The sequence below is a fragment of the Drosophila subpulchrella genome, unplaced genomic scaffold (assembly GCF_014743375.2).
Source record: "Drosophila subpulchrella strain 33 F10 #4 breed RU33 unplaced genomic scaffold, RU_Dsub_v1.1 Primary Assembly Seq51, whole genome shotgun sequence".
Lineage (NCBI taxonomy): Eukaryota > Metazoa > Arthropoda > Insecta > Diptera > Drosophilidae > Drosophila > Drosophila subpulchrella.
In genome coordinates, this window is record NW_023665688.1 from 662,613 (window position 1) to 683,476 (window position 20,864).

Consider the following 20,864-nt stretch of genomic DNA (forward strand, 5'->3'; position numbering starts at 1 on the left):
ACCAGCGATGACTTTAGAAGCAATGTTGGTGACCCTCTCTATCGCGTCCACTGTCGATTTCCCTTTCCGGAAACCGTATTGGTTGGAAGAGAGTCCACCGGCATCCTCAATAGCAGCGTTAAGCCTTGTTGCAATGACCCTTTCGAAGACCTTGCCTATGGTGTCCAGCAGGCAGATGGGCCTGTACGAGGAGGCTTCACCCGTTGGTTTCCCTGGCTTTGGCAGGAGCAGGAGTTTTTGGCGCTTCCACCTTTCGGGGAAGGTCCCTTCCAGCAGGCACGTATTGTAGAGCGTTGCTACCGCGTCCGGATGGAGGGATAGCAGGGTCTTAACTGCACTGTTCGGGATCAGATCCGGCCCAGGTGCCTTCCTGTTCTTCAAGATTCTTGCCACAGATAATATTTCCGTCTCCGTGACCGGACATAACGGGCTCCCAATTTGTCGCGTCCATCGAGGGATGCAATGGGGGCGGCCTTCTGGGAACAGCACTTGGACAATACCTTCCAGTACCGCTGGGTCAGTAGGCGATTTAATGCCGGCATTCACACGCTTGACCACTGTCTTGTAGGCTCTTCCGCATGGGTCATTTTCCAGCTCGTCGCAGAGCTTGAGGTAGCTTTCCCTCTTGTTGTCCCGAATCATTTAAGTGCCTTCTTTGCACTCCTAAAGCTCGAGTTGCAGGCTGGAAGGTTTGCGGTATCTCTCGCCATTTGGACTAACCTCCTGGCTCTAAGGCAGGTCCTGCGCAAGCTAGCGATTTCCTCACTCCACCAGAACACTGGCGCGTGGTGCTTCCGAAAGGTCTTCCGCTGCTGCATGCTTATATCACAGGCTTCCTCAAGTCTAGCTGCCAACTTGTTCGCTGCTTCGTCTGCCCAGTCCAACTCAGAGACAGCCAATCCTTCCAGTGCACTGGCAAAGGTCTGTGGCCTAAAGGTGTCTTGGCGGTAGGCTTTTCTTGACCCGGTCGTCGGCTGACTTTGGCACGGTGGACCGTCAACTGTCAGCAGGATGGCCTCATGGTATCTGGACGTGAACACCTCGCCTATCCTCCAGCGTGTGCTACGGGATAAGAAGCTGCTCGCGAACGATAGGTCGATAATTGAACCGGCCCCGGCTCTGTTGAAGGTGTGCTGGGAGCCCTCATTCAACAGGACGATGTCTAGCGACGCAATGGCTTCGAGGATGGTGCGCCCCTGGCGTTGGTATAGAGGGAGCCCCATTCCTCGGCCCAGGCGTTAAAGTCGCCTCCCATCACCACGTTACTCCGTCCTCTCAGGTCGCTGGTCAGCTCGTCCAGCATTCTGCTAAAGGACGTCAGTGATAGACTAGGGGCCAGGTAGCAGCTGTAGTGCCATGTGCCGCCTACGTTCGCTCGGACGAACTCCTCTACTGCCCTTATGTCCCGCATTGGGAGAACACCCACTCCGCAGAGCCACAGTGCCGCTTTGCCTGTCCGATCCGTGACCCAATCGCTGCTGCTTTCCAGTCTGTAGGGCTCACTGAGTATCGCCACCTCAGAACCCAGCTCGCGCACCGTCTGCTTCAGGAGGTCCTGCGCGGCCCTACAGTGGTTCAGGTTTAGCTGAATCAATTGCATGTCGGTCGAGGTCTCCCTGTCCCGCTGGTTGTGGCTGAGCAGAGTCTGCTTCTTGCCTGGTGCCGCAGAGCAGATTAAGCATGAAGGCTCCTTGCTGCACTTGGCTGCCTTGTGCCCTTTTTCACCAAATCTTATGCAGCAATCGCTCCTGTCCACTAGGCTCTTGCAGTTAACTGCAATATGCCCGGATTCCAAGCATTTAAAGCATCTTGAGGGGCCTGTTCTTTCTCGGATCCTGCATATGGTCCATCGAATCCGCACCTCGCCACGATGGAGGACGGCTTTCCCCAGGGAGTAGGGCAAACTGATCACAGCTAACTGCGACTCCGCGTAGCCTCGACGTAGACTCCGAACTCTGATGCGCTCCGCATCGATGCCATACTGGCTCGCAATCGCAGCGCAGATTTCCTGCTCCGTCGCGATGGAGTCGATGTCTTTTATCTCCAGAACGAGCAGTTTAGTCTCGTCCGACATGGCTCGCACTGACGCTGCGTCGCCTAGCACCCTCGCGATGCTCTCCTTCATGGCTTCTGCACTTTCTGCGCTGCCTTTGGCCACCTCGAGCAGTAGGTTGCCGTTAATGGAGCGGCGTACCTTGGATACACAGCTTCTTAGGTTCGACAGCTGTTTATCTTCCCTTCGATTCACCATGGCTAACACCTCGCTGTATGATTTCCCGCTCGCCTGGACAACGACAGCGTCGGGTCTGGCGCGACGCGTGGCTCTCGCCTTTTTCTTGACCACCTTTCACTCGGCGACCGGAATTGCGGGGCTCACAGTCTTACTGGCGCCAGCGTGCGTCGCATCTCTTTCTTGTGGCCCTTTTGGCGGGTTCTTTCGGGTGCTCCTGGGAGCTTTGGCACTTTTCTGCTGCGTTGGGCGCGTGGATGGTGGGGCCATTTGAGCTGCGGATCCTCCAGCCACAGTCGGCTGGCTTATCCTTCGCCAAGGCTCCGTTTGCGCTGCAGCATCTCTCCTCCAGACAGGCGTTGTCTGCTGTTCTTTGTCGGCGCTCTGCAGGCTTCGAGAGCATTTCGCGCACACAATTGCAGCATCCTGCCCATTCACCCTGATACTGTCGTCCTTGCCGCCCTCTTTGTTCGCCTCTAGGATGTTCGTGTGAAGCGCCTTCATGCGCATGAACGTCTCCCTCGTGGCGACAGTTATGTGGCGCACCGTCTTGTCCATCATCTTGGTGGATACCTCCTGCAGAAGCTTCCCCAGCTCCAAGAGATCCTAAAGGTAGGTTGCCTCGTTGGAGGCCTTGCTTTTTTTGGCCTGCGGATCACGCGTCCGTCCTCTTAGGGGTTTCCTTAGCTTCCTCGGTGTCTGCGATCAGCTCATCGACTTGGGTTGATGAAGGTGCCGGCGAGCGGGCGAGCTTGCTGCCCTTCCTAAATGCCGCTGCAACTCCATCGGTCCCATCTTCCCTCGGCTGGCGGGCAGATCTTACCACCACTGGTCTGCCCGCGAAAGGGTTTTCAGCCTCCTCCATCTCAGGCTACCTGGTTTGCTCGAGGGAGACTGCCGCGCTGGCCACAGATTTCCCCTAGGATTAAGATGGGGGATATACCGTCCCTTTTCGGTCCCCAGTGCCCCTTTTGATAGGCACCGCCGCGGCGGAGGGGTTGGAATTTAGCCCGACCCTTGGCCTTCGGCCTTTTGCCGTCCCTGAATACCGGTGCCAGAAATTGGAGAATTTCGAATATTCAAAAACTTAGACAGGGCCCGCGTTTATGGCGCCTTCCAACACTATGTGCTGTTAAGCGCAGGGATCCACGCTGTTAAGCTCCTACCCCCACGTTGTTCAACACTGTAAACAGCTGATTTTGTTGTTTGCAGTGATGAGGGAAAAAACGCGCGGGTGGCAGCTTGTGGATGCTGTACGCGTGAGAGATTTTCGAGGTGAAAGACTCTCACTCGAAGGGCGCGGGAGAGGATCCCCCCCCTGACCCACGAACCGACAGCAGCCTCACCAGTCCAAGACTTGGGGATAAGTTCGGAGGCCCCGCCGGAACAGTGCCCTGGTACGTACCTCTAGTCCCGGAGTGTCTCGCACTATACACAGTACACTTTTTAGGTAACGACCGTCGCTACACTGACTTTAAAACGAGATAACTTCAGAGCGCACCCGACTATACAACTGCCTTGCTTCACGTCCGACTGTGTGTCATCAGAGCAGGTGACAGGCCCCATGTGCTGCTAAGCATCTTCTTGGATGCATATAGCGCAACGGTGGCCTTTTTCACCCTTTCCACTACATTGAGTCTCCATGTCAGCTTGCAGTCCAGTTTGACCTGTGTTTTCGGGGTCAACCTGGTTGCGTCAATTTTCGGGGGGTCCATTTAGGTACCTTAAATCTCTAAGTAAAGAGAATGAGGTCCGTCTTGAACGCATTTTCCGCCCACTCACATACCTCCCTGAGTATTGATTCCATTATGGAGCTGAGGGCCGATGGACAGACTCCCGCAACAATTATGCCTATGTCGTCCGCATAGGCTGTTATTTCTGGGGCTCTCCTCTCGAATCTCTTAACTAGGTCGTCGACCACCAAATTCCATAGGAGAGGCAAGAGGACTCCACCGTGTGATGTGCCCTCTTTACCATGGATGCAGTGCCCCACTCTGAATGTACCCTCCTGCAGCTAATCAGGTTTCTTATCCAGAGGCTTATTGCGGGGTGCGTGTTGGTCGCTTCTAGGCGATCCATTATATCATCCGTTTTGACATTGTTGAATGCTCCGGATATATCTACGAATACTCCAAGCGCATATTCCTTAATGTGTAGGGCTCTCTCAACGGTTACTACTAACGAGTGTAGTGCCGTTTCCACAGATTTCCCTTTGGTGAAGGCGTACTGGTTTGATGACGAGTCTTTATACATCGTTCCTGATGTGTAGATGCAGCAGCTTTTCCAGTGTTTTGACCCCCTTTTGGGAGGAAGACAATTAGAGAGGTCCTCCATTGGATTGGGATATAGCCCGTGCCGAGACATGCCGAGCACATTTCATATAGCCATGGGGTGATCCTCACCTGTACTCACCTGTCACGTGTAACATGGCTGGAAATATTCCATCAGTCCTGGATCGTTCGGGGGGCGCTCTTCGCCAGTTGCTATGTCCTGATAAGTGCTGTTAGGGCCTCTTCACTGCCCTTAGGCCTCTGTCCGTCGTCGCATTTTAGCTATGGTAGGTTGCTTCGAAAGCAGCCTCCGGAGTCTGGTTGTTTCCGGGACGTTCTCGATGCTGGAGCAGAAGTTTCTCCACGAGCTTATGTGTGCCCTGCGTTGTTCCATCTTCTAATTCCTGAGTAGGATTTTGGATTTCCCGTTGATGATCTCATTGCCCGCCTTTTTTGCGTTTTTGAAGAACTCTCGGCGGTTATTTCTTTTGAGTGTCGGTTCCCGATTCCACCATGGTGGCTTGTTCTTCTTTCTTGTTCTTGATGTCGGGCATGATGCGTGATACGCATTCAGTAATTCCTTGGACAGGGTCTCTAGGGACGTTTCTATATCTTTCACGGATTTCACTACGCCCGAGCTAGTCGCGAGTTTCGAGGACAGTTACCTTTGGAGTATTTTTAAAATCATACGTGAACTGAATATACCTATGGTCTGAGAAGGATGGTGTTTTTAGCATATATATCGGCGCGTTCCTCGGAGTTGCGCTCTTGCGCCTCTCTCCCGAAGTACCTAGAACATCGGCTGGATTCTTACTCTTCATCGCCTAACAGTTATGCGCTCTCCGTCTCTACCTTTCTGACGTTCGACTTTCTAAAAGTTATTGTTTTATCGACACATTTGGCTGGATGGCGAGCCTCTCAAAGTGCTCTCTCTGAAGCTGCTCTCTGGAGATGCTCTCGCCATCAACAACAACAATGGACTGCGGCAGCTGTAGTACGTTCTCACTCATTATTACCAGAAGTGGATTCATCTGCGTGCAGTTAGATTTTGAATGCTAATATTGACTGCCCACCTAATGTTTGGAGCGACGATCACCAGCCTATTCGTATCCGTACTACTACTTTACTGAAGGTTTTTACAAATAATTTTAGTAATTATGATAGAATCCCAGAGAGGCCTCTTACGGACTCGGGCCATGATGCTGGACCAATTATGGATAGCATGACCATGGATGACCGGATATGCGCTAACAATACAAATTTCAATATTTAATTTCAAAATGTCTGTGGTATGAGTACGAAAGCTCAATCCCTTTTCCAGGCAACGTCTCATGGTGATCCCGACGTCATCATTTTTGTTGAAACCTGGCTCAACATGGATTTCTTCGATAATGAATTCTTCGATACAAATCTTTATCATGTGTTCCGTAAAGATCGAGACTCCGTTAAAAAACGATGCTCCAGAGGTGGCGGCGTTTCAATTGCTGTACGGCGTGAGCTGCGTTGCATTGCTATTCGTCTCCAGAACGAGGATTCTCTGCTCGATCAACTCTGTGTATCTCTCACTGGTCCTACGGAGACAATTTTCTTGACAGTATCTTACATACCCGCAAGCAGAAGTTTTGATTTATATAAAGCGCATGTGGACAACATTGCCCACCTATACCAGGAGCTGGAAGATGGCCAATATATATGTGTTTTGGGCGACTTCAACCTATCTTCGCTCGTGTATGCTAATGATGTTGAGTCTTCAGCAATGATTCCCAGTAACTTGCATCTTCCCCACGAAATCTTAGTCATCGATGAACTTCTTAGTATTGGATTAGTCCAGATTAAGCAAATATATGGTTATAATAACTTAAATCACTGTGGACGGCAGTACACGTAGTGGCGAAGCGCCACGGCAACTACAATATATGTAGCCGCAGAATTGAAAATCTGCCGTTATGGTCAGATCGTAACGAGGGATACACCAATCAAAAGGTATCGCAAAAACTAAGAAGATTGCATACCAAGACTTTCAAAGTATACATTTGTTTGGGAGAAAAGGCGGTGAAAGTGTAAAAGTAAAAATGTAGAAAATTTGAGCTGCTGGACACGGTGGGGACAAAAGTCACCCCCAAAAGCTAGTTTTGTTCTTACTGAGAAAACGCGTCGAATGACACCTCATTTGTTGAAATCCGATGTCCCGTTCAAAAGTAATTCAAGAAAAAAGATTTTCTTCTTCTTCCCAAAACGCATTGCTTGTGGGTTTGTATACTTCCCATCTTAGTTTTAGGGTTTTGGAAACCCTATGGGTGTATAAAGTAGCTTGAAATAGAAAACGTTTGTTCTACGACTTTTGGAAAAACCCGCTAGTTTAGCAGAAAATCAAAAAAAAAAGCCAGATTTAAAATGCTTATAGTATCTAAACAACTAATGCTACAGAAACGTGCTATATATCTCTGAAAAGATCATTTAATTTGTTAAATACTCTTCATAAAGTAAAATTGTCTGAATATAACAGATTTAGAGTTATGACAAAAATTTATTTTTTAAAACTATTTTTTGACTATTTTCTCCAAATTGAGTCGAACGAATTCTTTTTAAATTTCAAATCATATAGCCCTTGAAATTCCTCAACTTTTAATCTAAAACACTTTTTGCCCTACAAATTACCGTTTGGATGATATTAAGCGATAAAAAGTGCAACTCGTTTCAGCTCCGTATACGAAATATTTCATACTTTTTGGAATAAACAAGATAAAAATCAATTTGAATAAAAATATTCTTATTAGATTTTTTCAAACGGAAAATCTGTAATGGTTTTAGGGTCCTTTACTTGCATGAAGCTAATCGAAATAGGAAACTTGATCTATTTGTTCTAAGACTTTGGAAAAACCCGCTAGTTCGGCAGGAAATGTAAGAAACGACAAATTTATCTTTGAATTTGAAACTATGCAGCCCTTGAGATTCCAAACTTGTGCTATTAAAATAGGTAATTGAAGCGATAAAACCTGTTGTGCCTAATTTAAGGTGGCGTTCAGCTAAGATTAGGGGTCGAATCTGTGTGTTTGGTTTTTCAATAGCCAAGCCATATGGGGACGACTCCTAGTCATGGTATTGGGGTACTTAAACTCTTGTGCATAAAAAACTTCTGATATCAAACAAAAACACCTCTTAACGAGATAAAAAGTAGTGGCGAACCCGCCTTTAACAAAAATTTCTGATATCAACAATTGTGACGAAAATGATATTACATTCGATAAAATAAATAAACTATATTAAATTTATGTATTCGGCACGCTACAACAGAAATTCTATCCGATTCTATCCGTAGTGATATTTCTAATATTAGATGGGCGGAAGTCCTATTGCATGCTGATGTGAATACAAGCTATGAAGTTTTTATATCTTTTCTCTCTACTATTGTAGGCAGATACGCTAAAACTAGAGTTCAAAGTTCTTATAGACTACCATGGTACACACAAGGACTAAAAAAATATAAAAATCCCCGAAATAAATTTTATAAGCGCTACATAGAAAGCGGTGATGCTGCTGATTTTGATCGGTACAAACAACATAAGAGAGAGTTTGAGTTCCTCAATAAATTCTTATACAGCCAATATATTGCTGATATAGAGTGTAAATTAATTACCAATCGTAAATCATTCTGGCACTTTGTCAATTCTAAACGAACAACCTCATACTTTCCTTCCCATATGTCATATGAAAGTCTTTCAGCTTCCTCGGATATTGGGGTCGCTAATCTATTTGCTAAGTACTTTGCATCTAACTTTGAAGTGAGCTCGCTGTGGAATGACGATGATTCACTCAGTGCCATTGCCACGATGCTAAATATTGGGTACTTAGATGTCACTGATTTTGACTGCTATATGGCGGCTGAGAGTTTTAACGACTCAGGAAAATTAGACTGCGATGGCCTTTCTCCATTTATTTTGAAAAACTGTATAGGTGTTCTTTGTGAGCCACTTAAAATGATCTTTAACAAGTCTCTTTCCACTGGCGTATTTGCACATAGATGGAAACTTGCCACAGTTTCTCCTATATTCAAGTCTGTTCACAAAAATATTGTTTCAAATTATAGGCCAATTGCAAAGCTAAGTAATGTCTCAAAAATGTTTGAACGAATTGTAGCTAAGCAGCTAGCTTTTCTTGCTGGTCGGATCATCAGTCCTAACCAACACGGTTTTATGCCTGGAAGGTCAACTACCACTACCTTAGCTACGTTCAATCTTCTTTGAATCCACTCATTTATCAGTCATCATCAAGTTGATGTAGTCTACACCGACTTCGCCAAAGCTTTTGACAAGGTCTCCCATAATGCTTTATTGGCAAAACTGCAGAAATTGGGATTTCATTCATTAATATTAAATTGGTTTAAATCTTATTAAAATGGCCGGATTTATAAAGTAGAGTGCAATGGTGCTTTCTCAAACCCGTATGTGGCAATTTCTGGCCTTCCTCGGGGAAGTGTATTGGTTCATTTTCTATTCATCATCTTCATTAATGATTTAAGCTATTGCATAAAAAATTCTGAATTCCTGTTGCCGACCGCTATTCGGTAATTTTCCATTGAGGGTCCAAAAGTGTGGGAACGAGTTGATATAGTAACTTGATTCTTTCTGGATGTTTAGTCTAAACTTTGGATACATTTGCAATTAGATACAGGCTGGTTGGAGTACTAAGGTTATCTGAAGGGTCGATTCTGGGGTGGTGTATGTGTGTGTGGTTGTGTGGACATTTGCATAGAGTTATGTTGGGTTATGGATATGTCACTCCCCCATCCTTTGAATTTGGCCTGGATAGTGTTGGGTATAACATAACATTTTCATCTAAGTTTATCTGATTTGGTATATCGTTTACAATTTCTGTACTTTTTGGTGTTTCTTCCTTTGATTTGACATATTCTACAATAAGTTTTGTTGGAATGCTCTTAAATTTATTCAATAAGTACAATAAAATGCTTATAATAATGATTACAAAGGTTGTTAAAGTGATTATTTGGATTACATTACATGTGATTCTATTACATATTTCGTTTGAATATAAAATAATGGTTTTAACTTTGTTACATTATTATTTACGTAAACGCTCTGTGTGTATTGTAACATTGAATTCGGAAGAGTGAATTCATCTAACTGTACTGAACAATTAAGGATTTTAACGAGGATACTTCCAACTATAGAAATTTCTTTATTAATACAATTTTGATTGATTTTAACAATGTTTCAGGGATATTACGTGTCAATAAAATATTTGGTTCAACATAATTAATTTGGAAATTTTTATATGATTTAGTTACTGGCATTCAGTGTTTTCTTGTCTAATTATTCTATTTATACATTCATCAAATACAATTTTTCCTGTTTCTTTGTTAAATACTTTATCTTCATATAGGAAATATTTGTCGAATAAATTTTCTGTTAAAATATTGTTATTTTCATCGGGATAAGGAACAATTTCAAAAACAGGAGATATAACAATCTTCCTAATTCGATATCTTCTACACATTCTGTACATACATAAATATGTCAGCTGGTACTTGATTTGTAGCATTTTGTTTTGTTTTATGATTATAAATATAAAGAATTAATTCAAACTTAGTAAACATGTTTTCAATGTCTGGCTCGCTTCCTTAATTTCATTTACCATTTTATTACACCTTTCTGCGTCTAATATACCGTTATTAATTATTGTTACTTGAATTTGTACTCCTTCCGAATTTAACCAATTGTGTAAAGCTACACACATAAATGCTGAATCTTTATCTGCTTTGATTTCTTGTGGTTTTCCTATTTGGTTAAATACTTTCATGATAGCTCTATAAGCTTTTTACCATTCTCTACCTGTGACTTCTACTACAGTAGCAAATTTTGAATACACGTCGATACATGGTAAAAATTGTTGATTACCTACTATAAAAAAATCCATGAAAAATTTCTCCCTTACCTTTCGAACCTTTAATTTTTGATAGTTAGGGAAATAATATTTTTCTCTAAGCCATTTAGTAGTTTTTTCGATCCCTGGGTTTTAGAGTTCTATATGTCGTTTCAAAACTTATACCCGTTACTCGTAGAGTAAAAGGGATTCGTCGGAAAGTATGTAACAGGCAGAAGGGAGCGTTTCCGACCCCATAAAGTATATATATTCTTGACCGGATCACTAGCCGAGTCGATCTAGCCATGTCCGTCTGTCCGACTGTCCGTCTGTCCGTCTGTCTGTCCGTCCGGATGAACGCTGAGATCTCGGAAACTATAAAAAACCGCCCAAAACTGTGGCTTATACAGTTTTGATGCTAGAATACAAATTTAAACTGAAATGTATTGTTATCATCAGTACCTATCGATTGACCCAAAAAAAATTTGCCACGCCCATTTTAACGCCCACAAACCGCCCACAAACTTCAAAAGATCGTAAGTATGAACGCATATACTCGGAAACTATCGAAGATAGAGAATAGGGATTTCAGATTAAGATTCCGTAGCTTTGAGCGCAGCGCAAATTTGTTACGCGGTTATGCCACGTCGACTCTAACGCCCACAAACCGCCCAAGCCTGTGGCGCCCACAATTTTCATGATAGATAAAAAATTTTAACTGAAATGTATTAGTCTCGTCAATACCTATTGATTTATCCAAAAGTCGGGATAAATTAAAACGGGGCCTGAAGTAATTAGGACTTTCATTTTTTCAGGTGCTTCTATGTAAGATTTGTTTTTAATAATGATTGTGCCGCCGTTCTTTAATTTCGTTGTCATTGGTTTAACGATATTTGAAAAGTCCGGTATGAATTTTTGATAAAATCCACACAATCCTAGAAATGATTTAATTTCTTTTGGAGTTTTTGGTATTCGGAAATTTATAATGGCACTTATCTTTTTTGGGCTTGGTTTAATACATGTACCTCTGATTCCTTTTTCATGAATTCACATTTGTCTAGTTGTAATTTTAGATTTGCATCTCGTAACTCTTGAACTACCTTTTTCAATGATAGAATGTGTTCTTCCAAGGAAGTGGAAAAAATTATAATATCATACTAAACAATCTTTATAGATTAAATCTTCTAATAAATGGTTCATACAGTTTTGAAAAGTAGCGGGGTCATTTTTAAGACCAAATGGCATTCGTGTATATTCGTAATGAACGTGTTTTGTTGAGAATGCCGTATTAGCTATTGACTCTTGTTCCATATGAATTTAATGGAAACCTTTATCTAAATCAATAGTCTAATCAGTCAGTTGTATAATATTTCATCCATTCTGGGTATCGGGAATTAATCATTGACAGTGATTTCATTTAAATTTCTGTAATCTACTAATCTAAATTTCTTCTTGCCTGATGCATCGCTCTTTTTTGGAACTATCCAAATCGATATAGCGTCGCTTGTGACCGGTTGTGTTTATCTTGTGCTCTCTGATTTTTTGTCAATTTGACATTAATACCTTTGATAATGGTGCCTTGATTTGTGTTTGTGTTTTAAGTCGTTTGTTTATGTTTAATTGTCTATTTTATTGAAGCAATTTTATCAAAAATAAATTCTGTTTTTAGCCTGTGCATTTTGTTATTGTAACTTCTGTACGCTGGGGTGCATTTGTTTCAATAGCTTTTGCTGTTGTTTCCCATTCTATTTCTGCAATCTCTCACCCGTTTCTAGTCGCTTAAACTGCTGTCGTGTATATTTTGTTTGTGTTTCGCAAGCTACGTTTTTATTTACTGCCGTCTCATAGTCAAAATCCGAAATGTACTGCACTTGTTGGCAGAGTAAATGACTATATTGATCTGCGTGTTAGTTATGGGTTGAAATAGACCAATGATTGTTTTAAGAAACTGTTTGATAAACTTATGAGCGTAGTTGCTGATTTCAAAGAGTTTAAGGCCGACCTTGATAAAAAATTGATTGATGTGAAAATGATTTAATGATTAATGACCCACGCCCCCTCGTTAATATATGCGGGTTCTAGGACAACTATCATAATCCATAGATTAACTGATTCTAATTGGTTCAGATGTTGTGGGAACCCGTGTCAGCTGATCGGGATTCGAGCCCAACACGGGATACATAAACTCACCACGACGCGTGGTGGATCGCGTCGTATGTTGAGTTCAAGAAGGGGTCGACGATAAGCAACGAAAGCGAGCGGTAGCGAACAATAGCGACTGTTTAATAAAAGTTATTAAAACTACTATATGCGTGTTATTACTGGAGTATTACATTGGCGACGAGGATTAAAATCTATTACTGACGGATAAGAAAGACTACTGAGTATTAATAAAATAAACGACAGCGGCCAACGAATGCAGGTAAAGAAAAAAAGTGCATAAGCTGGAAAAGGGAATAGAGATACATACATATATGTATGTATATATTCCTGCACGTGCAGCGCGGTTAAACATAAATCGAGTTGAGCAGATTGGTGCGTTCCCCAAATGGAAAGATGTTCAGATAAGGCTTTCAATTGATCCAACGGTGGTGCCTGTCAAACAACCCATGAGGCGAGTACCGACGGCGCTGGAGCACAAGGTAAACGCAAAACTAGAGGAAGCAATAAAATTTGATATTATAGAGCCGGTAACTGGGCCGAGCGCTTGGATATCGCCAGTGGTCATCGTGTTTAAAGAATGTGGAGATGCGAATGTGTTTGGACATGCGCAGAGCCAATAAGGCCATAAAAAGGGAAAATTATCCTCTTCCGACGTTCGACTCATTGATGACCAAATTGAAGAACGCTAAATACTTTTCTCGGCTTGATCTAAAGAACGCCTATCATCAACTTGAGCTTGACGTTGCGAGCCGGGAGATAACGACATTCATTACACATCGTGGGCTGTTCAGGTATAAGAGGTTGCTATTTGGAGTGAACTCAGCTCCGGAGATTTTCCAGAGGCTTATGGAGGAGATGCTGGCACAGTGCCCAAATGCCATAAACTATATTGACGATGTTATAGTTTTTGGCAATACCCTCGAGGAGCACGACATGGCGCTGAGCGCGGTGAAAGATGTTTTTGTGGGCCGTAATGTGGTGCTCAACGAGGAGAAGTGTGTTTGGCGGACAACTAAGCTGAAATTTCTTGGTCATATCCTCTCTGACAAGGGGATTGAGGCGGATCCAGGCAAGATTGAGGTAATACAAAACTTTAGAGAACCCAAAAATAAGGAAGAGGTCCGCAGCTTTTTGGGTTTGGTCACGTATGTTGGAAAGTTTATACCAGACTTGGCGGATACGACAGAGCCATTGAGAGGATTGCTCAAATTGAACGAGAAATTCATATGGGGTGAGGCGCAGAAGTTAGCTTTTAAACAATTAAAGGAAAAGGTTTCGGTAGTCCCCATGCTGTCCTATTTTACCTTGACTGATCGGACTAAGTTGATTGCGGACGCTAGTCCGGTAGCGTTAGGAGCCGTATTGGTGCAACTAGACAAAGATAAAATTCCCCGTATTATCTCGTTCGCCAGCAAGAGTTTATCGGAGGTAGAAAAAAGGTACTCTCAAACAGAAAAGGAAAGTCTCGCGTTAGTCTGGGCGGTAGAAAAGTTTTATTTTTATTTGATCGGATTAGAATTTGACCTAGTAACAGACCACAAACCTCTGGAGGCTATATTTAAGCCCACTTCCAGACCTCCAGCCCGCATCGAAAGGTGGCTTCTACGCCTACAATCTTACCGTTTCCGAGTCGTGTATAAGCCAGGAAAAGAAAACATCGCAGACTCATTGTCGAGACTGTCCCAGGAAACCGAGTCAAACTCATTCGACTGGCAGGGGGAGAAAAACATTTTTCATATCGTCTCAAATTCAATTCCAGTTTCGTTATCAATCTCAGAGATAGCAGAAAGTAGTACTCATGATGAGGGGATAATGGATGCAATGACGTGCCTAAAGGAGGATTCGTGGAAGCTAGCTACATCGAGTCCATTCTATCCGTTTCGATTTGAAGTGTCGACGCTCGGTAATTTGCTGCTAAGAGGAACAAAGATAGTGATTCCGAAAAATCTGCGACGGAAAGTGTTGGAGTTAGCACATGAGGGTCACCCAGGCGAGACTGCAATGAAGCGGCGACTCCGATCAAAAGTATGGTGGCCACGAATGGACAGAGAAGCTGAAGAGTTCGTTAAAACCTGTCGTAGCTGCATTTTGGTGTCTGCTCCGGTACGTCCGGCCCCAATGAAGAGGCACTCGTTTCCAAATGGCCCATGGAAGTGTTTGGCAACCGATCTGTTAGGCCCGCTACCAAACGGAGAATACATTTTGGTACTAATCGATTATTACTCTCGATATATGGAGTACAAAATAACGAGGAGCATCACATCAAAAATTATAATAAACGAGATGGAGGAAATTTTTCGCAAGGCTAGGTTTTCCCCAAACATTAACAGCGGACAACGGTCGCCAGTTTATAAGCGCGGAATTCAACGAATTTTGTACAACAAACGGGATCGAGTTGCGTACAACTCCTCCATATTGGCCACAAGCGAACGGCGAGGTGGAGAATATGAATAAATCGCTGGTTAAACGTCTCAAAATCGTAGTAGAAGTAACAATAAGAAGGAGTTGCAAAAGTTCGTTCTTATGTATAATGTAACACCGCATAGTACAACGGGTGCAGCTCCAACCCAGCTGATGTACAATCGGACGATTCGAGATAAAATTCCCGGAATTGAGGATATTTCGGATCAGGATGTGGACTCGGAGGAAAGAGATAGGGACATGTGCCAGAAAGAAAAAGGGAAGAAGGTAGCAGATGCAGCTAGAGGAGCAAAATATATTCAATTAACTGTAGGTGACAGGGTTCTAATTAAAAATGTTATTTTCCCCCACAAGCTAACACCAACGTTCGATCCAACGGTTTACGAGGTGACCAGCAGAGACGGTGATGTGGTCCAGGTAACCGGAAATGGGAAGTCGTATACCAGGAACGCCAGTCACCTCAAGAAAGTCGAATCCTCTGCTGCAGTTCAGCCGGAGGAGGGCCAATCCCCGAAAAGGACTGATGAATCATTCCCGGCCAAACTAATTGACGCGGAGCTCACCTCACAGATGCCACAGGGAGGCCTAAAACTGCGTCTGAAAAAAAAAGGAGAGATGTGGGAACCCGTGTCAGCTGATCGGGATTCGAGCCCAACACGGGATACATAAACTCACCACGACGCGTGGTGGATCGCGTCGTATGTTGAGTTCAAGAAGGGGTCGACGATAAGCAACGAAAGCGAGCGGTAGCGAACAATAGCGACTGTTTAATAAAAGTTATTAAAACTACTATACGCGTGTTATTACTGGAGTATTACAGATGTCATACAATTATCACGATCATGTCCCAAAAAGAGTAAACTAATTGCCCCCACCCCTCACCCCCATGTGACAAATCTGATCACGTGACCTTTTTTTCTCATTAGGAGCAATTAATATTCAACAGGTGTTTTTGTGTACTTGAGAAAGGTCGCACACCCATAATATCTATCTTATAGGAACATGTCCGATCATGTTGGGGAAAGATGTGCCCTGTGATTGCAAAACTAATTATAAAATCAAAAGAAACCCAGTTAAATAAATCTCACAAGCTAATGATTCTCAATTGTGAAATATTTTCCAACTACATTTTTGTTTTCGCCCCAGCTGGTAAATTGTCTAAGATTCTCTCCTTCCCACAAATGGTTCATAAACATGTCATAGAAAAGACTCAAGGAAGAGCTACTCGAATATGCGCACCTGTCCATAACCTGACCTCAATAAAAGGGATACATGCACAAGCCCAAAGGCGCACCGTAATTGATATGATCATAGACACGCCAATGCACAGGCAGAGTGCTAGCTCTAACACGTCCATAATAGGGGTGGAAATCACGACATCGCAACAACTCGCAGGTAGCCGACATACCTTAATCAAGGAAATATTTTCTATTATCCGTACCCGTAATTTGAACTCCAAATAAAAAGCCGTTGTATATTGAAATAAATTTTCTGGCAGGCGCATGATTCCGATGGCAGAAGAAGAAATTAAAAGCGCTGGTCAATTATCTAATCTTTAAATTGTTCAATAAATTGGTCAATTTCCTCATGACATTTTTATACCCGTTACTCGTAAAGTAACGTCAGAAAGTATGTAACAGGCAGAAGGAAGCGTTTCCGACCCCATAAAGTATATACATTCTTGATCAGGATCACTAGCCGAGTCGATCTAGCCATGTCCGTCTGTTCGTCTGTCTGTCTGTCCGGATGAACGCTGAGATCTCGGAAACTATAAGCTAGGCTATTGAGATTTGGCGTGCAGATTCCTGAGCTTCTTACGCAGCGCAAGTTTGTTTCAACTCTTACGCCCACAAACCGCACAAAACTGTGGTTCCTACAGTTTTGAGGCTAGAATAAAATTTTAACTGGGCGCTTGCCACGCCCACTTTAACGCCCACAAACCGCCCACAAACTTCAAAAAATCGTAAATATGAACATGGATATCTCGGAAACTATCAAAGATAGAGAATTGGTATCTCAGATTTAGATTCCGTAGCCTTGTACGCAGCGTAAGGTTGTTACGCGAATATGCCACGCCCACTATTACGCCCACAAGCCGCCCAAGCCTATGACGCCCACATGCTAGATACAAACTTTTAACTGAATTGTATTGGTCTCGTCAATACCTATCGATTGATCCAAAAAAAAGTTTGCCACGCCCACTCTAACGCCCATAACGCTTAAATCTGTCTTCCGCCGGTAGGTGGCGCATTTTAATCTCGCTTTGTTGCTAGCATATCTCCGTTTCCCTTTGGACGCTTTAGCTGAGTAACCTGTATCTGATAGTCGAGTTACTCGACTATAGCGTTCTTCCTTGTTTTTTATAAATTTTGTTTTCTGGTTTCAATTTTAAAATTATTTTCTTATTTTAAAGCTACTTCTAAAATTTTTTTAAATATTGTGTGCATTGTTTAAAGCACAAACTCCGTTTGATGACGGGCAATCCTTTTCTTCAATGTTAATGGTTGTGATTCACGTTTATAGTAAATAGGTTCATATCTTGAATAAATTTCGTATAGGTGAGCATACTAATTCTTACTAAAGTCCACATTCAGATTATAATATGAGTATTACTCAGAATTCAAGTGAACTTTCAAGTTTGATAAATTATTCATAATAAGTTCTCCGTTTGGGGTAAATTCAATTATTGCGAATTTTGGTTTTTCGCGGTTAGCAGACAATTTCACATTGTTTGTGCCTCACCGAAGTAGACATTCGCAAGACGATCGCGTCGCGGCAATGGTAACGATGGTTATTGCGATGCCGGACCACAGGCGATGCGGGAACTGCGCTGGGGTTGAGCTAACGTAGGTTAGCTGCTAGTTGAGATAGTGTAGTACGAGCCCTATTCCAGGAGGTGGAAAGTAGAACCGCGGAATAATGAGTTGCTTTGATAACTGATTTATTCTTCATTTGATACATGCTTATACACTACTTGGAACACGGAAGATTAGTGCAATAATTAGTGAAATAAGCTATATTCTAAAGTAGGTAGATAGGTAGGTAGGTCAGGGAGTTTTGATTATGGTAGCAATTTGCGTAGTTGGCTCGGCAGACACTGCAAAATGGGCTGACTGGGTCAGTATACCGTTGAGTCGGTGAGACGGTGAGGTAGTGAGATATATAATATGCTGATTAGCAATTCTCATCTGCAGTGGGTGCTACTAAGCGCCAGCTTGATTGGTTAGGTGATGGTCATGTTGAGCACCCTTGGGTACGAACATTCTCCCCCCCATTGAGGGGTACCCTCAATTAAGGCGTGATGTCGGTCAGCCCTTGGCCGAATTGTATAGAAAGCACCTAAAAAACAAGAAAGAACGCTATAGTCGAGTGCCTCGACTATCAGATACCCGTTACTCAGCTAAAGGGACCAAAGGGAAATGGAAATAAGCAAGCAGCAAAGCAAGACTGAAATGCGCCACCTACCGGCGGTAGCATGAAAATTGTGGGCGCCACAGGCTTGGGCGGTTTGTGGGCGTTAGAGTGGGCGTGGCATATTCGCGTATCAAAATTGCGCTGCGTACAAAGCTACGAAATCTAAATCTGAAATCCTGATTCTATATCTTTGATAGTTTCCGAGATATCCACGTTCATATTTACGATTTTTTGAAGTTTGGGGGCGGTTTGTGGGCGATAAAGTGGGCGTGGCAAACTTTTTTTTAAGTCAATCGATAGGTATTGATGAGAACAATACATTTCAGTTAAAAATTTTATTCTAGCATCAAAACTGTAGGAGCCACAGTTTTGGGCGGTTTGTGGGCGTAAAAGTGGGCGTGGCACTCTACTGAAACAAACTTGCGCTGCGTAAGAAGCTCAGGAATCTGCACGCCAAATCTCAATAGCCTAGCTCTCATAGTTTCCAAGATCTCAGCGTTCATCCGGACACACAGACGGACAGACGGACAGACGGACAGACGGACATGGCTAGATCGACTCGGCTAGTGATCCTGATCAAGAATATATATACTTTATGGGGTCGGAAACGCTTCCTTCTGCCTGTTACATACTTTCCGACGAATCTAGTATACCCTTTTGCTCTACGAGTAACGGGTATAATCATTGACCGTGGAGGATCCTTCCTTCAGTTGCGGAGGTTCATGTTTGTGATTAAGGTCCTTCATATCTTCTTGATGCTGCTTAACACTCCCCTTTGCGATAAAATTGACATTACCGTGGGGACTGAAATTCTGCCTTCGTAGAACTTGATCATTTGGCACGTCTAGGTATGTATACCTTCTACAACAAAATTTAGATATTTCTTGGTTAAATTTAGAAATTTTGAACAAAAGTCAGACTTCTTGTTCTATATTAATTGGTTTTTCTCTGGCAGTATAAAGTCCAGTCAGCTGCAATGAACCATTATGTATAGCGGTTTATTCTCGATCGGTCGAGTCAGTGCCCCTAGTTCTTGATTGGCTACATATATCTTTAGGCTCCTTTATTTTATGATCTATCAATGCTAAGTTCGTTAAATAAATCCCTTCTTTATCGAGTGAAATCTCATTCTGCCGTTTGCTATCTTCTATATCAAATTGATTATCACTCATCAAATTTTTGTCTTTCGTTGGCTCATAAGCAGCGTTTGGTCCTGCAAGATCATCTCTGACAGGGATTTCCGTATCAGATGAGTTTTCTTTATTGAGAAAACCTGTGATTACATAACCAAGCCTTGTGCCTTGTGCCAAAGGTTTATTAGGTCATTGTTCAAGAAGTTCACCGGTCATTACACGAGAATATACATCAACCCCTAAGGTTAGGTCAATATGTCCAGGTTGCCGATAGTATTTCAAACCATGATGTAACTGATGAGAGCCTAAGCGTTGATCTAATTGCTGTTGTTATTTTTCCTCCGATTCCATATATTTTAATCGGTGACGACATTTCCTTAAGAAATAGCAGATCTGCCATCCTACTTAAGATAAGATTCACTTGTGATCCAGAATCTATTACTGCGCTACATGTTTGTAGTTGACCGGTTGGCCCTTGTAATGATACCTTGCTGCACCGTCCACTGGATTACTAGTCGGTCCTTGGTGTAGCAGTGAATGATGCCGTTGCTGGCAGACTCGACAAGTGGCCGGTGATCCACAGTTTTCAACCTTATGAGCTGTAGACAAACAATTTGTGAACTGACTGATGGCGGAGTGTTGCTGTAGGTTGAGCGCTTATCGTCTCCAGCAAGCAAGCGCGCCGCTCAATAAACGTCAGTACACTCCTTAACGTTGGAATTTCTGTTTGTGCATCCGCTGAACTTTCCCGTGCAGCTAGAGACTGCTGGTCTAGTAATCTTCTTCACTCGCTAATTGGCGGAAGTGTCAAGTTTAGGCTCATAGGCGCGTCGTATTCTCGAAGCAGGTTCATTTCGTATTCCTCGTATAATGTGTGGCCCCAGGTGTGCTATCCAATTCGTCGTGGGCTTGCCTCAGTAATCTACCGGCATAATAGCCTTCTTGGAAGCGTCGGTCGGCAGAATCCTTGCAATAATTCTTAAAAAGCTGTTGGATTTTCCTTTGCAGCTCGTTTTGGTTGTCTACTAATCGATTGTGTAAATCAATTCTTGTGTGACTTGTTTTCTCTATGAATGAAGTTGACATAATGTGTGTCTTGGAAACGAAGAATCCTGTGAAGCCGAATAAAGCTGTGTGTCCTGTGAAGCTGGATGAAGCTGTGAATCCTCTGAAGCTGGATTAAGCTGACGTTCCTGTGACGCTGGATCAAGAAGCGTATCCTGTGAAGCTGGATGAAGCTGAGTATCCTCTGAAGCTGGATGAAGCTGACGATCCTGTGAAGCTGTATGAAGCTGAATATCCTGTGAAGCTGGATGAAGCTGAGTATCCTGTGAAGCTGAATGAAGCTAACGA

The 20,864-nt window shown here is 43.2% G+C and overlaps 1 protein-coding gene across 1 annotated transcript; it reads left to right on the forward strand.

Moving 5' to 3' along the window:
• Positions 1-15,030: 15,030 nt before the first annotated feature.
• On the forward strand, positions 15,031-15,633 carry LOC119562473. Its single transcript, XM_037875669.1, has 2 exons — positions 15,031-15,231; positions 15,319-15,633. The coding sequence occupies exons 1-2, from the start codon at positions 15,067-15,069 to the stop codon at positions 15,631-15,633; spliced, it is 480 nt and encodes a 159-aa protein (XP_037731597.1). The 5' UTR covers positions 15,031-15,066.
• The last annotated feature ends 5,231 nt before the right edge of the window (positions 15,634-20,864 follow it).